The sequence below is a fragment of the Hyla sarda genome, chromosome 1 (genome assembly GCF_029499605.1).
Source record: "Hyla sarda isolate aHylSar1 chromosome 1, aHylSar1.hap1, whole genome shotgun sequence".
Lineage (NCBI taxonomy): Eukaryota > Metazoa > Chordata > Amphibia > Anura > Hylidae > Hyla > Hyla sarda.
Window position 1 is genome coordinate 126,150,316 of NC_079189.1, and position 21,823 is coordinate 126,172,138.

General features: G+C 40.3%; 1 protein-coding gene across 2 annotated transcripts in view; it reads left to right on the top strand.

Moving 5' to 3' along the window:
• The window catches only part of SH3RF1 (SH3 domain containing ring finger 1), a 180,752-nt gene that overhangs the window by 114,297 nt on the left and 44,632 nt on the right, over positions 1-21,823 (top strand). For both annotated transcript variants that reach the window (XM_056560968.1, XM_056560974.1), the window contains exon 4: positions 11,379-11,474. In XM_056560968.1, coding sequence (XP_056416943.1) covers positions 11,379-11,474 — 96 coding nt within the window. The remainder of the gene's footprint in view (positions 1-11,378; positions 11,475-21,823) is intronic.

The window sequence follows — 21,823 nt, forward strand, 5'->3', positions numbered from 1 at the left end:
TCAGTACAGACAGACAGTGCAGGTGACACTGATGACAATCATACTTACCTGATCCCGTTCTGTGCTCCAGTTCTCCAGCTATCTTCCCCCATATGTTGTGTTTTGGGGCTAACTTGGAGCATGGGCGGAGGTTCCTGATATCACTGCTGCTGCTTCTCTGCTGGGTACCGATGCTAGCAAACAGCAGCGGTGATGTCAGAAAGCTCTGTCCATGCACCAAGTCATCCCCGGAATAATATGATATGATAAGATATGTAGGAAGATAGCAGGAGAACTGGATCACAGAATGGGTAAAAGTATGGTTGTGATCAATGTTACCTGCACTACCTGTCTGTACCAACAGGTTAGTGCAGTGGAAACAGATTACATATTTCCTTTAACCTGTTCGAGGGACAAAATAATCTTAACCTGGCGAGGGGGAATTTCAGTTTCTGTGTCGCCTTCATCTGCGTTGCAGGGAATATGAGTTTCTGGTACACCTCAGCCCACCAGAGATGGAAATGTATCCGTGCTTTGTAAAATTCTACAGTGATTGATGAGAGGGAACAATTAAATTAAAACAATTGGCTCTTAGGAAGGCTCCTCAAGTAATTCTTCTAAATAACCTCCAAACACGCACTGCGAAGGATAGAACAAGAGCCCCGTAGGACAGCGTGTTCAGGCTTTTTGATGCTGGGACACACCTGCTGACGCGCCTTTCATGTGATTATTTTTTTTCGGTTTACAGTAACATTTAAAGATTGTGAGAAAAACAGACCATAATCAGAGACAAATACACCATTAAATCGGAGCATAAAGCAAGCACACACACGTTACTTCTTGGCTGGATATTCTAATTTTCAGTGAAATTATTGTTTGTGTGCCACCCACACTGCATTCATGTAAACTTCCTTCAGGATATTTTACATATGCTGTCTGAACTGTAATTCTTTTGTCTCTCATCTCCACCGAACGTAACTTTTAAGTAGATTATGGACACTATATAAGAGAGGAACTTTTGTGCCATAACAATCCTTCACTTTCTTACTGTAGAGCTGTGTTACTTTATACACATTTACTCTGTTAGTTTAGGTGTGTCAGCAAAGAGTTAAGCTGAAGAGCTGTGCTTGATCTCTTAGACCATTCTACAGGGTAGGTCAAAGTAAAGAACCACTTAATGTCTGCAGGATGTTTTGGATTGACCTCATTGCTATCATGAATTGTCTTACAAACATCTACAACTTAAAGACCATGGGCAGCTCTGCAACTTTTTTCCTGTATTTGCTTTTAAAAGTGTACTCCGGAGGAGAAAATGGTTTCAAATCACCTGATGCCAGAAAGCTATACAGACTTGTAGTTTACTTCTATTTAAAAAAATATATAAATGGAGAAGTCCAGCCAAAACTAACTTATCTCTTATCCACAGTATAGGGAATAAGTAGTTGATCGCTGGGGTCCGACCGCTGGTATCCCCGTCGATCTCCGGAACGGGAAGCTTTCAGTGAAGGAGCAGGTGTCGTCTACTGGTAGTACCCCTTTAAGTAAGAAATTCAAATACATTTTTCTTTTGCAGCTTGTACCTAGTACAATACTTCACAGGATGGCCAATAGCATTCAGTGGCTTCAGTCCCTTATGTCTTCTTCTGAATGCAAATCCATAAGATTTATTGTGATTCAAATCAAATTAACTCAACTGATATCAAGTTAGAGCTCAGATTGGCATTCAGGAGAAGACAGGATGGCATTGCAGACTGAGCCGACTAGAATCCCGGCTGACGGGATTGATAGTGATCAGTATCAACCCTGTGGCCTCAAGTAGCTTACAATGTATTGTAAAACATGCAAGCTGCAGAAGCAAACAGTGAGACATTTTTAATTAAAACCTATTACAGAAAATATGTTTTTCACTTTAAACATGAATTACCTACTGGTAGTTGACAGGATTTCCTTCAGAAGAACAAGTGAGAAATCATTTATGCATACAAAGAGGAGAATATCTTATTCCTGGCTCCCATTACACTGACATTCACATAATTATCTGTCATCTTTGCTAGGAACTAGAAGGGATACAAGAAACATTTGTTTCCATATTAGCCAAATATATTTGTTGCCTTCTCAATTAAAGACAGCCCTTGTCAAACACAGTTTACATGCCAAAATATTAAAAGAAATGTTATCTGATCTAAGAAATATTCATGTATGTCCACTTATTGAATAAGACCTTTGACCATTTACATCTCGACTACCTAGAATTCTTGGTTAGAACATGGAAATTGCTACTTATAAACCCAACCATGAGTATTCTCCAGAGAGATATTGTGGGAATCCGCATTTAGGTTGTAGGCTACACATTTGAAAGCAGAGTGGAGCAAAACTATATGATTTTTAAGAAAGCATATAGAAATGGAAGAAATTGCACTTGCTTTAGTTTTTTTGTGATTACATTTTAAATTTTTTTTGCAAACCTACTTATTCTTAAAGGGGTTGTCCAGTGAAAGACAACCTATCCCCTACCCATAGGATAGGGGATAAGTGTCTGCTTGCTGAGGGTCCAACCATTGGGACCCACCACAATCTCCAGAACTGGGCCCTGGCTCTCAGATAGAGCGTGTGCTGCAGATTAAGGGGTTATACAGGATTAGAGAAACATAGCTGCTTTCTTCCAAAAACAGTACCACATGTGTCCTCAGGTTGTGTGTGGTATTATAGCGCAACTCCATTTTAAGTGAGCTGCATTACCACAGACAAACTGAGGACAAGAGTGGTGTTATTTCTGGAGGAAAGCAGCAGTGTTTTTCTAACCCTTGATAACCCCTTCTGTAAAAGAGAATTGTGGTTGTATTTTAATAGTTCTTATCTGTTTTACTGCTTGAAACAAGATCTTTAAAGTCACATTCTTGTATTTAAAAAAAAATCTAAATCAAGTCAAATAAAGTGCTGTCATGGTATAAAGAATGAAGGATAACTGTGGATGTCTGTGAGAATGATTCCCTCTGGATGCACAAATCCAGATTTATTAGGTGATCATTGGATTTTCTCTGACTTGGATGTAGTCATAATTGCGTTAGGTGCATGCTTGTAAGTGTAGGCATACTCTTGTGTAAAAGATACAGCTTTTTCATGTACTTCCAACTTGGAATGCCAAAGCAAACAGGTTTTTGTTGGCTTGTGGCAAAGCAAAAACACATTCTGGAAAATACGCATCAGTAAATCCATAAACCCTTTAGCAATACCTCATGTGCCTTGACTTGGAAGTCTTTCTTGCTTAGCCAGCTTAGACTCCTCAGGGGAACCTGTTATTATGTGACAACTTGAGTACTGGAGAGAGGGACTGGAGACCATCTGAGTGACACAAGACGTGGGATTAGTCATTTTGTGACTGCCACACAAGTTAGACTGCATCTGCTGCTTGTTCCTTTACAGACTCATCTCCACGTGGAATACTTCTCAGTTACTCTTGATCAATAGAATATAGCAGTCCATTTTATAGCGCGGACATATTCCACATTTCTGTACAGATACATGTCACATATTCTTTCTCACTATAAATATTCTATGTTCAATAGCAGTGTAAGCACTCATGCTGGAGGAATAGATCCAAAAATACTGTTCTTCATGGTGGAATGGGTTAATTTGCATATGCTTTAGAATTTTTCAAGAAAGACTCTATGGGGTTGTAGGGGTCTAACTTCCTAAATGCTTCAATTTGTTTTCTGAATTTCCTACTTGAAGCAAAAAGTAAAACTGTTTGTAAAGGATGTAATGGATGCCTTTGACATGAAGGCACTCGATCTGTATAGAAGCATGTATACAGTATCGCCAAAACACTGGGACAGTGACACTTTGAAACCATCTTCTAAATATGTATATTTATGACCTTACCAGACCTCACCACTAGGGTTATCTAAGCTGATTTCAGGCTATGCGTGTTCCATCCTATCCATAGTCCTACCTGGCAGGCATCAACCTCTCTTATAATGTACATTGTGATCAAATCTTTATTTTCCAGCAGATCTTCCATGGCTGGATTGGTAAATTTTTGTAGGGGAGTCATTTGGTGACTCTGGGTAACATCTATCTTACAGGCTCACATTGCTGACTCGATAACTACCACGATGAAAACACTCTGGTCCGATTATTTCTCTGCCATGATAAAAGGCACGCTGTTTATGTAGTACATCGTTCAGTTACAGAAGAAAGGCATGGAGCCGGCTTTCCACTAAGCTTTATTTAGTTGGCACTATGAGCTATTATACTAACAGTAGACTCACCGAGGATAACAGTGCCTGGCTGCACAGGGTCCTGCAAGAACAAACATGCTCTTCTGTCTAGGTTTTTCTTTGCCTACGGCTAATACAACATAGCAGTGTGAACGCAAAGCTGAAAAGCTGTAGTAGCCTGGCCTGTCCAACATCTCATAGCTGCAGTTCAGCCCTGAACTTTGGAGTAGTTTACAGTGTTGTCGCACATACATGAGCTATTAAACAGTTATACATTAGGAGGGAGAAGGCTGGGTCCACCCATACTATTTTGGTCAGTATGTGTAGTGAAAAGCAGGAGTGGAGACTTATGTGCTATTTCGCACATTCGAATATGTTAAAATAAAACCTCTTGGGAGAGATTGATCAAAACCTGTGCAGAGGAAAAGCTGACCATTTGCCCATAGAAGCCTTTTTAAAAAGAAAGAAGTAATGTGATTGGTTGCTATGAGCAACTGCTCCACTTTTCCTCTGCACAGTGTAAAACGGGACCCTTCAAAATGTTTTGCCAGCAAGCAAGCAGACAGGTGTGACCGGTCAGTAGCCCTTAATTCACATACAGCAATAAGTTTCACTTGTAGCATGTCATATAACAGAAACTTAAAGTGTACCTGTCGCTTAAAAAAATGTCCTAGACACATGTCAAAAGTTTTGATCGGTTGGAGTCTGAGTGTTGGTGCCCAACCGATCACGGCAACCAGCAGAGAGGGAGATGCACTGCTAACCAAGACAATTCCCCAGACTTCTATTGTAATTTTGTATTGTTTAGTGCTTTCTTCTCCTGGCTCATTTTAGTGATCATCCATAGTCTCAACACTTAACCAACATTTTTTAAATGTTTCTACAACAGTGCCCATTTAAACATCCTTCACATCAGGTTCTTTACATAAACTTCTGAGCTTCTCACCCAAAACTTGGCAGGTTCCGTCCCAAAGTCAATCTTTTTTGGTGCAGTGTATCCGTATCCAACATATCACAAACAAGCTAATCTTCGCTTCAGAACAACTCCTTTCTGCTGCTCTCTGGCAGTGCTCACATATCTGTGAGATCAGGTTCAGGACTCCATCATACATACACTAGAACTTAAAATTTGGGAATTACTTTATCTCCAGAACCTACAGTTACTCTCAAAACCTGGACCCAAACTCCAGTCACTGGTGCAAGAAGCCTCAGTGATGCATACCTCCCATCCATCAATGTATTAGACATTACTCTCACATAAAGGAAAATAACAGGGAAAATGTTAACCCTGCTAACATACAGAATTGCATCTGTTTCTTAGGGTGTATTCACACCACGTTTTTGCAATACAGTTCCCGTATCAGGTTTTTGATAAAAAACAGATTCCTCAAAACCGGACTAAACTGTATCAAAACATGTGTACAAATTTCAACCCGTATACAGTTTAAAACCATATACGGTTTGCAAAATGATGTCCAGTTGCATCAGTTTTGTAAGAAAAAAACGTATACGTTTTTAACTTTTCACTCCATTTTGAATAAAGTTTCACTTGTTTGATTGAAATTCCAAGGAAAAAAACTGTGCAAAGTCAAAAACCGTATGGTGAAAACCGGATGGAACCGTACGCACATACGGTTCTGTACGGTTCCCATTGACTCCCATGTAAAAAAAAAAAAAAAACATATACGGTTTAATACAGTTTTTCACCCGGACCAAAAACCGTGGTAGGCTACGGTTTTGGGTATGGGAAAAAAACTGGCAAAACCTTACAGGATGCAAAACGGACACAACCTGATGCATCTTTTGGCATATGATTTTCAATGGAGAGTCAATGCATACGGTTTTCAATACGGTTCCATACGGTTTTCACGTTGAAAACGTATACGGGAACTGTATTGCAAAAACGTGGTGTGAATGCACCCTTATTCTGTTTCTGTTATTGATAGGGTATACAGCCCCATATCCCTAGTTTTGACTGCTGTAGTGACACCTCTATCTTACTTTACCCTTCTCGCACTGATCACTTTCACTGGAGGAGATTTGTCAAAACCTGTCCAGAGGAAAAGTGGCCCAGTTGCCCATAGCAACCAATCAGATCGCTTCTTTCATTTTTAACAAGGCCTCTGCAAAATGAAAGAAGTGATCTGATCTATGGGCAACTTTTCCTCTGGACAGGTTTTGAAAAATCTCCCCGACTGTCTTTTTCATTTATCTGCCACTATCTCATCCACCCTTTCCCCCAATTGAGTCCTTTGTTGCTGCCTTCATAACATGCTTGAGTGCAGTTTGCATCTGTCCCCATTGTCTACTCTCTCAATATTCTTCTCCCATCTCCTCCTCACCCCGTTCTTCACACCTCCCCCCCCCCCCTTGGTTATGCATCCCATCTGTTATATTGCACTTGGTTTTGATATATTGTTTGTGGCCCCTCTCGTGCTATTTATTGTGCCTCACTGTATCTACACCAATGGCGATCTGTGCTGCCTAAACAACCTTGGGTTCCTGCTGCCTTTGTCCCCAGCTCTTGTGCTGCTAGTCCGAAGTCTTTGTCTCCCTTGTTGCTGTGTGTGTGTGTGTGTGTGTGTGTATATATATATATATATATGTATATATATATGTGTGTGTGTGTGTGTGTGTGCCCCCAATACTAAGTGTATCCATCCTTTTCTTGTTAGTTCCCCAAGTGTTTTTTTCCGACCTACCACATTGTAGCTTAAAGTAGAAAAATATGCCGTATAAGATATGTTTTTTTTTATTTTTTATTTCCTTTGTTTTCTTTGTTCTGTGTTATTTTCTTCTGCTTTATTTTTCTGTAAATGTTCAGCAGACAGAAGTATAAGTCAATCCATTTGCTCGGCATGTCTGTAATTGTTAGTGCTTTCTACTGTTTGCTTGTTTTCCATATGTTTGCTTTTGTGTAAACAGCTTATCCTAAGCATGCTGATAATATCATAATGATACTAAACAAATATTAGCATGCCTCTCATTGGAATTTGGCAGGCACTCTGCTTATTTGGGCTGCTGTTTCTCTTCACTAAATCCACATCATAGTCCACTCGAGAGGCAAAGCTTGGAGAAGACAAGAGGCAGTCCATACATAGTCGTGTGATATTCCTTCTTACTTATTATAGCAGTTTATCATTGCTTAGATTTCACTTAGATATCATTGTGCAGGAATATCGGTCCACACTGACAGGACCAATTGTCGCAAATTAGATAATGGTACTATTAGGGATTAGCTTGATAGGCTAAAATGCTTCGATAATCCCCAAAGGTCCATCTACAGGAAATCTGCCTGAAAGGTTAAAAACTGATAATAATGTCCGAGAATCATGATAACATTTGTAATACTGCTTAAGTTATAAAGAGTAACAATATGTTCACTGTAAGCCTAGACAATCATGTATGTGTAAAAGCGTCATCTACAGAAAGAGAGAACTTTCTGTACACCTCACTGCTTATGAATGTATTCTTTCCTAGAGGTATTGTATATAGGGGAGAACATAGTATCACATAGCAAAAGAGGCAGAGTACAGGCAAAGTACAGTGCAGGTTTGTCATGTGCATGAGGCCTAGGCTATAAATGGAGGATAGCTGGGGGTCAGACAGATGGGGGCCCCCACATGATCACAGGAACACGTTACTGTTTGCAGCAGCGGTCGAGCATGTTCTTTAATAATCCATTCATCTCTCTTGGGCAGTAGTCGTATATACTGAGCTGTGGCCTTCTTCATTATTTATCCCTATCAAAAGTAGCACTTGTTATTAAAAGTATAAAATAAGACTCCAAAATAGTTCATGTCAGAAGTAAATGTTCAATTTTAAAGTATTTCTGTCATAAGCATGTTAGCTGATCTGCTTTGAACCCTGCGGACCCCTTATTTATGCATGTATGAACCCAGGCAGCCAACACATGTGACTAAACTGGATGAGATCCAGTTCACTGTTGGACTGCATTAGATCCTATTAGGGAGGTTGGGAAATCATCACTTTAACATTGCATTTGTTCCACATGGTGAATACTGTTCAGATGACCCAGTTGGCACCTCTCACCAGTGACATCATGTAGTATGTGTGTGGCTGGCTTCAGAATGTTACAGCTTAGTAAAAGTTTACATGTTTGGGCAGTGTCGACTATTCTTGTAGCCACATTTTGTGTGCTAATGTGCCAATAAAGTTGGCCATAATTGTAAACATACAATTGGATCACTCATTTGTACAGTGAAAAGCATTTATATTACATTGTACTATGATCATGGCATATACTAAAGTAAACAGAATTATAAACCACATAGGAGTGCTAGCCATTCAGTCCCCTATTGCTCCCTGCCTGTCTTTGATTACTATGCTGTACTCTACATATGATTGTGACAGCCAGTTACTACCTACCATGGTTCATGATTGGCTGTCATAGCCTCATGTCGTCAATGTGACTTGGTAAACAAAGGACAATCGGGGACCCCATTACTTTTGGGAAAAGGACAGCTAGAGAGTGGAAGCTGGAATTGGTGTCTATTTATTTATTTTTAATAAATGCATAAAAGACGTAGTCTAAAATTTCATTGTAAAACCATCTAGCTTTATTTGTTGCACACTATATAGTGAATATTCCATGTGTTTTTGCATTTTGTTCATAGGATTTTATTATTATATTTATTAGTATAATGAGACATACTTCACAGTGTTTGTAAGGCAACATTGAACAATTTCAGCAGTCAGGCTCTACATACAATCAAGGCCGTAAATCTCGGCACCCCTGACATTTTTCGAGAAAATGAAGTATTTCTCACAGAAAAGGTTTGCAGTAACACATGTTTTGCTATGCACATGTTTATTCCCTTTTGTGTGTATTGGAATTAAACCAAAAAAGGTAGGAAAAAAAGCAAATTGGACATAATGTCACACCAAACTCCAAAAATGGGCTGGACAAAATTATTGGCACCCTTTCAAGATTGTGGATAAATAAGATTGTTTCTAGCATGTGATGCTCCTTTAAACTCACCTGGGGCAATAACAGGGGAGGGCAATATAAAAATCACACCTGAAAGCAGATAAAAAGGAGAGAAGTTCACTTAGTCTTTGCATTGTGTGTGTGTGTGTGCCACACTAAGCATGGACAACAGAGGAGAAGAGAACTGTCTGAGAACTTGAGAACCAAAATTGTGGAAAAATATCAATAATCTCAAGGTTACAAGTCCATCTCCAGAGATCTAGGTTTGCCTTTGTCCACAGTGCACCACATTATCAAGAAGTTTGCAATCCATGGCACTGTAGCTAATCTCTCTGGGCATGGACGGAAGAGAAAAACTGAGGAAAGGTGTCAATGCAGGATAGTCCGGATGGTGGATAAGCAGCCCCAAACAAGTCCCAAAGATATTCAAGCTATCCTGCAGGCTTGGGGAGCATCAGTGTCAGCGCGAACTGTCAACATTTAAATGAAATGAAACGGTATAGCAGGAGACCCAGGAGGACCCCACTGCTGACACAGAGACATAAAAAAGCAAGACTACATTTTGCCAAAATGAACTTGTCAGCCAAAATTCTTCTGGGAAAACTTCTTGTGGACAGATGAGGCCTACAAAGAAAAGAACACAGTACCTACAGTGAAATATGTTGGAGGTTCAATTATGTTTCAGGGTTCACTGTATTTATACGAAGAATAAAGAAGTCGCACTCACCATCCGGTAGCAGTATATAAATTCTTGTCCTTTATTCACACCGGCAAAGTGGAACATAAAATACGGTCACTTCACGTGGGGAGCGAGAGCAGCCGCTCTCAAGACGCCTTATTGGCCAGAAGAAGCGTCAAGCCGTGACGCGAAACTAGTCGCCTCTGGTGGTGTGCCCCTGCGTCTTGAGAGCGGCTGGTCTCGCTCCCCACATGAAGTGACCGTATTTTATGTTCCACTTTGCCGGTGTGAATAAAGGACAAGAATTTATGTACGGTTACCGGATGGTGAGTGCGACTTCTTTATTCCTTGTATAAATACAGTGATATTAGTTATCTTGGATAAAGTCAGCACCTCCACATAGCAGTACATGTCAGCATTGAAGGTCACAGCAGCACTTGTTACACCGTGCATCCTCTGGGCTATTTGGCAACGGTAGTGCTACACCTGCTCTTGCAAATCTTTGATTTATGTTTCAGGGTTGTTTTACTACCTCTGGCACTGGGTGCCTTGAATGTGTGTAAGGCATCATGAAATCTGAGGATTACCAACGGATTTTGGGTCGCACTGTACAGCCCAGTGTCAGAGTTCTGGAGTGGCCAGCAATGAGTCCAGATCTAAATCCCATTGAACACCTGTGGAGAGATCTTAAAATTGCTGTTGGGAAAAGGCGCCCTTCCACTAAGAGAGACCTGGAGCATTTTGCAAAGGAAGAGCGGTCCAACATTCCGGCTGAGAGGTCTAAGAAACTTATTGATGGTTATAGGAAGCAACTGATTTCAGTTAATATTTGGTTGCACACCCTTTGGAAAAAAATAAGCTCAGGGTGCCAATAATTTTGTCCAGCCCATATTTGGAGTTTGGTGTGACATTATGTCCAATTTGCTTTTTTTCCTCCCTTTTTTGGTTTAGTTCCAATACACACAAAGGGAATAAACATGTGTATAGCAAAACGTGTTCCTGCAATCCTTTTCTGTGAGAAATACTTCATTTTCTTGAAAAATTTCAGGGTGCCAACATTTACGCCATGACTGCATATATGCATGGCCATTACTTAGCAGTGTCGCTGCACAAAACTCAATACATTTTACACCTTTCTGGTGGAGGTGAATAATATATGTGCCGAAGTAAATGGAGGAAGTGAATAATTTATGTGCCGAGGTAAGTCTAAGTCATTCTTTAGACTTGACCCCAGACCAAATATTTTCTTTCCAAGGGAAAAGATTTGTGAGCAGATTTTTCGCCTTCCACACTTTTTCACCCAAGGAGAGTTTCAGTATCCAAGTATTCCTGGATTTCTAACTTGTAAGAAACATAAGACCACTGGAGCGACCGAGATCTCAGAGACTGGAGCACATGTGAACTTCATTATAGGTGTATGGATTACCAGGCTTTAGTGAGCTCGCACTTCTGCCATTGTATACCTCCTGGGTGAGCCCATATGGATTGTGTTGTGACACTTTGTCAAATGTCTGTATCCCACTGATGTCATTTTTATGTGTCCATACAGGATGACATTCTCACGGTGATCCGCAGAGTGGATGAAAACTGGGCAGAAGGAATGCTGGGAGACAAAATAGGAATATTCCCAATTTCCTATGTGGAGGTAAGTAATACACTCAGCATAATAGAAAAATGAATTGCTTTCTAGGAATGAGTCATGAACCCTGTTTTCACATAACCCAGAGCATGAGCGTTTATGTCTTTCTATATGCATCAAACTTCTTGGCCTGTTGGTTATGACTACATTAATAGAGCACATGTGGCATCTTGTCTGCATTATTCATACTATATTCTGAAGTCATTGGACGTTACTAGTTCATTCTTACCACAATTGTTGCAAAAAATGAATTCCTTTATATTGTCATCGTGAAGGTATGTTAGAACAGACTTTCTTTGTTTTTCTTCAGGTCTGCTAAGTGCTCACTTTGCTGTGACTGATACATATTTTCCTCATAAGTCACCATACTGGCAGGGTTTAGTATAAGCACAGATGATTCTGTGGTATTTGTGCTACAGCCATGCACGATGTATACGTCCAACAACTGAAATCTTTTATTCTCTATGAATTTACTCAAAATTAGTCATAGTGGAAAAACAATATTATTCCCCTAAACGCTCTTCCTGTTACTTACTATCTTACTTGTTCTTGCACGTTTCTTGCACGTTTTCCACTTTTTTTTTTATATAGTTTATTTTTTTATATATAGTTTATGTGGCCAGAATAGTAGTGACCAAATACTATCTATCTTGTGCCTTTATTCTCCTAGACAGACTAAAATAAAGGGCTTGTCTCATTTGAGAAAACTTCTTTTAGAACGCGCCTCTCTCTCTTCCAGCAGCACCCCCGGCAAACAGCTGGTTTTGCCAAGGAAAGCTGAAACCATCTATGCTGGCACTGCATGGGAAAAGAAATTTTACATGGCAACTGTTTAGATGTTTATACCTATTCTGCCTTATAGAGGGGTCTCTATGATTGACATAAGCTTTAATAGGGTATAAATACTGGGCTTATCTTCACTTAACATGTTTAAATGAGTTTAATACACTAATGGCCTATCCCCAGGAAGTGAATGGGAGCTGAGCTACAGCAACCCAGTGCCACCACTATACAACAAACAATCTGCCGCTCATTGTATATGGGCCAAAGTCACAGCTCTGCTAAACAGCTTAGCAGTGAGGGTGCACGGTGTCACCATACTGCCAATCAGATATTGATGGCCTATTCTGAGGATAGCCCATTAATGTAAAATTCTTGAAAAAAAAAAACACTTTAAATTAGGGCATTGATACCTTAATAATGTGACCTAAACTAGCAATAGCAACCACTGAATCACCCCACGGCTACCTAAACAGGGTGCCATTGTAAAGCAGGCAATGGAGGGGCTGCCCCATTAGCTGAGAGAGATTAATGTTTTAGACTGGTCTAGAGAGGTCTTCAGATTCCCTTTATGGCTGTGTTGACACTGGTGTCTTTTGTTTATTAGCCTTGATGCTTTGACAAATCTTCCAAAAGACCACTGTGGATTTAATTGTATCTAAAGGGGGTTCAGCATTTTCATGGGCAAGATTAGGGATGAAGGTATGACTGGAAAATATGTAAAGAGGGCTGCTCTTTTCTTTTAGCTATCTATATGCATTCGTTATTTAGGAGGTATACCGATACTTGGTAGGATGGAAAATCTTCACCTTAATAGGTGTAATATCAATTATCATAAAATCATAAATATTGTCCATATACAGATGTCTAGTTACGATTCCTTGTATAGTGCACTACATTGTATTTGTCTGCAGCTCTTAGGAGAAAATACAGCTGACAGATTCTCTTTAAAACACACAACAGATCTTGATAAACAATTGATTCAAGTTAAAAATCTGATAAACTGATATAAAATGTGTGATAAATAAAATGATTTACGATCATTGGAAACCAAAATCATCAACCGATGGCTGAATTGAAAATCACACTGAAAATCAAAGTTGAAATAAAAGGTGGATTCGGTTTGCCTGAATTTCATCATGGTTATTCTTATTTTGACTTCACAGGATAGGGTATGATGGAGGGAGTTCTGAATGCTGGGACTTCCCATAATCCTGAGACAGGTCCCCAGTCTTCCATTGGAGTGGTGGTCATGCATGAACACTACTACTCCATTCACTGTCTGTGGAAGCTGCTGTAGAAGTACAGAGCTCGGCTATCTCTAGCAGCTCCCATAGACAATGAATGGAGTGGCATTGAACATGTGTCCACTCCATTCCGAAGAGAGACCTTAAACTGGTTCTCAAGATTGTGGGGGGGTCACCTGTAGATAGGGGATAAGTCTTAAAGGGGTATTCCAGGCCAAAACTTTTTTTTATATATCAACTGGCTCCGGAAAGTTAAACAGATTTGTAAATTACTTCTATTAAAAAATATTAATCCTTCCAATAGTTATTAGCTTCTGAAGTTGAGTTGTTGTTTTCTGTCTAACTGCTCTCTGATGACTCACGTCCCGGGAGCTGTGCAGTTCCTATGGGGATATTCTCCCATCATGCACAGCTCCGGGACGTGACATCATCATTGAGCAGTTAGACAGAAAACTTCAGAAGCTAATAACTATTGGAAGGATTAAGATTTTTTAATAGAAGTAATTTACAAATCTGTTTAACTTTCCGTAGCCAGTTGATATATATAAAAAAAAGTTTTGCCTGGAATACCCCTTTAATGATGGGATAACTCATTTTACTTGTTTCATTCATTTTGAGCAGTGTTTGCCATTTGCTGAAATACCCCCTTTAAGAGACCGCAAGACGTTATTAGAAATGAAAATCTGCAGAAGGGTGCAGCTTTATTCCATCATGTCTTAGCAAGCAAAGTTTAATTCCTCTTTATGGGACTTTTCTTAAGCAGTGTGATACAAGCAGAAAGTGATATATATTCAGGGATACAGATTCATCAAACATATTTAAAGTGCAAACCATAATATATGCATGTGCAAAATATATATTATAACATGAAGTGCTTAGCAAGATAAGATCATGTGCAAAATAGTGTACCAATATAAAGTGAAAATGTTCTCCAATAAATTGCCCATTTCTACTTGTTTCACACTATAGTATCCTAGAGAGGACTAAAACATTGCTTGCTAAGACATGATGGAAAAAAGGACACATTTTCACTGGATTGACGAGTGCTGAAACAGTTTTTTTTCCTAAAGAGCTGGCCATCCTACCAAACTATTCAGGGGAAAAGAGCCTTGGTAGAGGTGACCAAGAATCCAGTTGTCACTCTGGCTTGGCTCCAAACTTCCTGTGTGCAGATAGGAGAAACTTCCATAAGGTCAGCCATTGCTGCATCACTCCACCAATCTGGGCTTTATGGCAGTGTCCAGAAAGAAGCTTCTCCTTAGTAAAAGGACACATAATAGCCAGCCAACACAACATTTAGTGGGGCAAAAGTATTGTCAGCAACCAATTGTGCAAGTTCCCCCACTTAAAAAGATGAGAGAGGCCTGTAATTATCATCATAGGTATACCTCAACTATAGGAGACATAATGAAAAAAAATCCATAGAATCACATTGCCTGATTTTTAAAGAATTTATTTGCAAATTTTGGTGGCAAATAAGTATTTAGCCAGTGACAAAAGTTCATCTCAATACTTTGTTATATACCCTTTGTTGGCAATGACAGTGGTCAAACGTTTTCTGTAAGTCTTCACAAGGTTTTCACACACTGTTGCTGGTATTTTGGCCCATTTCTCCATGCAGATCTCCTCTAGAGCACTGACGTTTTGGGGCTGTCACTGAGCAACATGGACTTTCAACTCCCTCCACTGGCTAGGTCACTCCAGAACCTTGAAATGCTTCTTACGAAGCCACTCCTTCGTTGCCTGGGTGGTGTGTTTGGGATCATTGTCATGCTGAAAGACCCATGCATGTTTCATCTTCAATGTCGTTGCTGATGGAAGGAGGTTTTCACTCAAAATCTCATGATACATAGCCCCATTTATTCTTTCCTTTACACGGACCAGACGTCCTGGTCCCTTAGCAGAAAAACAACCCCAAAGCATGATGTTTCCACCCCCATGATTCATAGTAGGTATGGTGTTCTTTGGATGCAACTCTGCATTGTTTCTCCTCCAAACACAACGAGTTGAGTTTTTACGTAAAAGTTCTACTTTGGTTTCATCTGGCCATATGACATTCTCCCAGTACTCTTCTGGGTCATCCAAATGCTCTCTAGCAAACTTCAGACGGGCCCAGACATGTACTGGCTTAAGCAGGGGGACACGTCTGGCACTGGATAATTTGAGTCCCTGGCGGCATAGTGTATTACTGATGGTAGCCTTTGTTACTTTGGTCCCAGCTCTCTGCAGGTCATTCACTAGGTCCCCCTGTGTGGTTCTGGGATTTTTGCTCACCGTTCTTGTGATCATTTTGACACCACAGGGTGAGATCTGGCGTGGAGCCCCAGATCGAGGGAAATTATCAGTGGTCTTGTATGTCTTCCATTTTCTAATAATTGCTCCCACAGTTGATTTCTTCAACCCAAGATGCTTGCCTATTGCAGATTCAGTCTTCCCAGCCGGGTGCAGGTCTACAATATTTGTTTCTTGTGTCCTTCGACAGCTCCTTGGTTTTGGCCATAGTGGAGTTTGGAGTGTGACTGTTTTGAGGTTGGGGACAGGTGTCTTTTATACAGATAACAAGTTCAAACAGGTGCCATTAATACAGGTAATGAATGGAGTACAGAGCAGACTCTTAAAGAAGAAGTTACAGGTCTGTGAGAGCCAGCAATCTTGCTTGTTTTTGGGTGACTAAATACTTATTTTCCACCATAATTTGCAAATAAATTCTTTAAAATTCTTTTTTTTTTCTCATCTCTCTCATAGTTGAAATATACCTATGATGAAAATTACAGGCATCTCTCTTCTTTTTAAGTGGGAGAACTTGCACAATTGGTGGCTGACTAAATACTTTTTTGCCCCACTGTAGTAGTGGCTAAGGCTACATCAACCCTATGATTATGCAATATAGCAGGGAAATTTTAAAACCAGCCTCTGCCGAATCCTCGCTTGACCCGCGCCACATCCTATTCATTTGAATGAGCTGAACGGAGTCACATATGGCAACGGCCAATCATTAAATTTCATACACACATAGACAAAAACAGGCTTTGTCAAAGCCAAGTGAATGCAATCTGGCACCGATGCAACTCATGCAACCAGGAGAACACAGGTGTCAGTGGAAGTAAGTCCGTGCTTGTGTGAGCACTAGTGTTGCTGGGTGGTGCTACACGCTATCTGTACAGTCCACATTATTCATAGACATGAAGATAAGGACGAACGGAGCATTCTCCTCCAACTTTACAATGCAGAAGCTTCTTTATTTACTCATGTAAAACCGAACACAGCGAGGGAGCAGACAGGTGGAACAAACAGTGGGGGGTATCTCACATCACTGCGGGCAATCATTAAATTTCCCTGCCGGATATGGCAGCCGTAATGCATAATCGTGGTGTGAATGTACCCTTAGTTGCAACTCTGTGAATGTCCCTGAGTGACCCAGCCAGAGCCCTAACTTGAACTCAATAACCATCTCTGAATAGACCTGATAATGGCTTCCACCGATGGTCCTCATCCAACCTGACAGAGCTTAAAGGGGTACTCCTGTGAAAACCTTTTTTCTTTTAAATCCACTGGCTCCGGAAAGTTAAACAGATTTGTAAATTACTTCTATAAAAAAAAATCTTAATCCTTCCTGTACTTATTAGCTGCTGAATACTACAGAGGAAATTCTTTTCTTTTTGGAATGCTCTCTGATGACATCACGACCACATTGCTCTCTGCTGAAGTTATTATAATAATAAGTCTTTATTTATTTATTGTTGTCCTTAGTGGGATTTGAACCCAAGTCCCCAGCACTACAAGGCAGCAGTGCTAACCACTGAGCCACCATGCTGCCCTTAACGTACATCTGCTATGCATGGTTGCTAAAATGGACAGAGATGTCAGCAGAGAGCACTGTGCTTGTGATGTCATCAGTGTTCCAAAAAGAAAGGAATTTCCTCTGTAGCATTCAGCAGCCAATAAGTACTCGAAGGATTAAGATTTTTTAATAGAAGCAATTATCAAATATGTTTAACTTACTACCACCAGTTGATTTAAAAGAAAAAAGGTTTTCACCAGAGTACCCCTTTAAGAGGATCTGCAGAGATTCCCCAAATGGAGGTGTACAAACCTTGTGGCATTACACCCAAGAAGACTGGAGGCTGTAATGACTTCCAAAGGGGCTTCAACTAAGTACAGAGTAAAAGGTGAATACTTATGTCCAGAATGGGCAGAATGATGGGGGGAAAACTTCCACATAACAAAATGTGATAAAGTAAAAGGGTCTTACTGAATGCATTGTATAGACTGTACATAGCACATGTGTGATTCATCTGCAGAGCTCTTTATATGTTCTTTGTACTAAGTTTGACCATTTAGCAGGATGTGTGGGAAAGCTTAGATTTACCAATTCACAAGCTCCCCAATGCATGAATCCCATGATGTTGCCCCAGGGACTGAATAATTATACTGGCGTTAGTCAAGAAAATGAATAATAATTGTTCAGGCTCTAGAACCCTTTTAAATGTCTCTGTATGCTCATGGACTTTGCCTTACAAGCCCTCAAATCTGTTCTTATCTCTTACTATGGGCAATGTGGGGCAGGTGCTGCCCACTCACACTGTGCAATATCAAATACATCTTACAATTTTGTCCATCAGAGTACATATCAGATGATAGAATCATGTTTCATTTTTTTGTTTGTTTTTTAGACAATATGGCTTTGTGGTGTTCCAGGCGCTGTAAGACACACTAGCGTATTGTAAAAGATAATGACTGTGTAGGGTATCATGATTCGATGTAGCAGAATACAATGTGTACTATATATAGGATTTGTGACAGACACTCCGAGATCCGGGCCACGAGTATGCTCCTGATAGTGATAAATCGTACTGCAATGAGATAAGTAAAATAAAATGGCCCGCTGTAATCACAGTCCTTTTAAACATCTGGATTTTACTTATTAAATTCATACAGGACCAAACGTTGCTCTCTAGCAGGTTGCACATATGGAGTGAGTGTAATTCCTCTAAGCGGAGCTTTTCCACCTTATTTAATGCTTTGTGAGCCAAAATAAACTAAAAGCATTATTACTTGTATTAAGAAAGTAATTGCCCTAATAAAACTTTTTTTTTGAAGAGGAAGGAGGGGGCGATGCAAGCTGGAATGGGTTGAACTTGAAACCTGCAAAACTTTGGCAGGTACTCGCTGTCCATTTCCATTGTCGGTGATGGTCCCCTGGCTAACAGGTGATTAGTGGAGCAGTTGCGATTCATTCCATTTAAGAAGGAGCTATTTTCCTGCTGAGAGCAGATGTTTATAACTAGAAGTATAGGCGTACTTCGATAAGGCACTGCTAGGAATAATAAAAATAAAAAAAAAAGTGAAAATAGTTTTTCTAGTCTGATTTATATCAATTGTCCTTCCCGATCTTCCTGGATAGAATGCCCAAAGTAAAGTGAAGGCTGAACTAAACAGCACGTTAGGAATCGGGACGTTAAAGGAGTACTCCGGCGCGCACTTTTTTCCTTTTATCCCGTCCGGGCTGCAAAATAAAAGAAAGCACACTTTCTCTTACCTGCCAACGAGCCCCCGGAGCTCCGGTACAGGTGTTCGGTCCCCGGGCTGTATTCTTCTTACTTCCTGTTAGCTTCAGCCTATCACTGCACTGGCCGAGGCGGGACATCGCTGCGGCCGGTGATAGGGTGAAGCTCCGTGTGACGTGCCGGGCTAACATGAAGTAAGAAGAATACAGCCCGGGGACCAACACCTGTACCGGAGTATACCGGAGCTCCGGGGGCTCATCGGCAGTTAAGAGAAAGTGTCTTTTCTTTTATTTTGCAGCCCGGACGGGATAAAAGGAAAAAAGTGCGTGCCGGAATACTCCTTTAAGTGCACTACCACCCAGAGGTCTCATTCTTTTGGGACATGTACTTGTCCGCTGTGAATCGCATCATAAACTTCACTACATCATCATGACTACATTGGAACAAATAACCAACAAGCTTGGACAGGTTATATGATAATCTTCATAGGAAATAGGCTTTAGTGGCAAGTGGCTGGCTCCAAACAGGGTGGCCCATTATTATGTTGAAGCCTGGACATTTTGTTTAACCCCTGATTTGTGTTTGCACTAATCCCTGAATCCATTTACCGGCCTTTCAAGTACATTCCTAATGACTTTTATAAAAATAAATAAAACATTGCTCACAATTTTTATTTACAAAATATACAATTGTTGTTGCTCTCTTTGGTAGGCCACAGTCATGTGTAAACAGTTTAGCTGAGGATTACCCTGTACATTGCTCACTTACATTTCTCCATACATTATGTAGTGCCATACTTTGACCCCATGACCTCTTTAATGTGAATTTATCCAATCTTGGAACAAAAAAAAAAATTTTCAGCTGACCTTTGTATTTCATGGCATAGGAAATGTGTGGGTGATTACTATCAGCAATAAGAAATGGTGATAATCTGCTGAGAAAAATATTAACATCCCATAAAAATTCCCAGATAACTGCAGTCATCTGGAAACCATCATTTTGTAATGATGCAAAGATACTAGTACTGACATTTGTCAATGGCTCTATTGGCTGAATTGTCTGTTTCTCTAAAGTCATTATAAGCCCTTATGTAATCAGATGCGGTTTACCTGTCCTATGACATTACTACCTTCACACACAATGTCAGATGTCATTTAATTGATTCCTGCTGTTTTTAGTTTATGCTGTTTCGACAGGTTACCATAGAAAATTGTGAATGCTTTAATCTGTTGTTCGCTGTATAACCTTAGGCATCTTAATATTTTAACATGCGTGCGTGGCTAATGAACTAGATAAGGGCACATATGGTTGTGTTTTTTAGCCATCTTTCCAACGTGCATTCCAGAATAAGCTATAGATGGATCCTGTATCACTGCGATCCCAAGGGGGGTAAAATTATGCTTGTTTTTGCCCAGAAATCAGCATGCAGATCTCTATTTGTCTAATAAATTTGGGAGATAAACAAAAATATATAATGAAATGGAAGAACAGGCCTGGAGTAAAAGTGACAAAGCTCCGGGGTGATCGCTCACATGATGCCTAATAGCTCTCCGTCACCTGCCGGTTTTATGAAACAAGCTGCCAAGAGTTGTGGTGGCATGAAAATCATTATTTTGTTTCAGCGGCTTGGTGTTTGTTACAAAACTTGTCCCGTGACTTAGATTCTGTATTGCAGCAGAAAAACAATGCATTCTCTTCCCTTCATGCTCCAGTAGTTACTCTTTAAATTAGCACTTATTCCAGGATTATTAAAGAAACAGCATGGGAGCTATTGAAATGATCTTTGACTCTGTTGACTGAGAAGTGCTGTGCGCACTTTGTATTTACTGAACAGCTTTCCAAATAATCAAAAGATAATTTTAAGAAGTTAGAAAGTATAACACACAAGGACTGTGGTGGAAAAAACATGTGCAATTTGGACAAAAACCTGTGTACATGTTCTTGGCAGTAAGATGTGGGATTGGAGTTCAGTAGATGATTCAAGTCCAGTTAGCTCAGATTCACTGGTGTCTAGCATTATATGCCAAGTTGTGGCAGGCGTAAACCTTTTGGCACAGTAAGTCACACTTTAAGCCATACCCTTTTTTCCACTAGGTTGCACCTGTGTTAAATAAGCTAAAAAGAGTGTCTAAAATGCATAATAAATGTATGTTATGGGAAAAATTTACATTAAAGTTAAGAAAAATGCACACTGATAACTATGCCACATAGGCCCAGATTAACTATTGAAAATGTGCCAGAATTCTGGTGCAATTCATGCTAAAAATAACCTGTCATGCACCACATTTGTTTTTAGATACTTTTTCACTGCACCTGACAAGGGGTGTGGTCTTGTTAAAACACTTGCCTTCCATGTGTGGGGTTGATTAACCCCTTTTTAGTGATTTCATGGTCTCCCCCCAGGTTCAGCATTCCTCCGCTGTCTGGATGACTGTTGGGGAGACATGTCAACAGGGGGGTGGCTTTTCAGGGAAGACAAGAAGAAGTCAAGCCCCCTCTATTCGAGCCGAACAGGATCCTGGGAAAGCTCGAGACAACAGCTGATTACAGGGAGCTTGTCTTCTTCTTGTCTTCCTTGAAAAGCAACCCTCTGATGACGTGTGCACTCCAGCTGTACTTGCCGTGCCCCCTGTGATCAGCTGTTGTCAATCAGAAACCAGAGGAATGCTGAGCCTGGAGAAACCATAAAATCACCAGAAAGGAGTCTAACCACCCCACACATGTAACGCAAGTAAAGAATTTAAGACATAACTTGGCAACATAGGCATAATGGTGAAAAGCTTATGAAAACCCGGATAACTCCTTTAAGAAGGGGCATGGC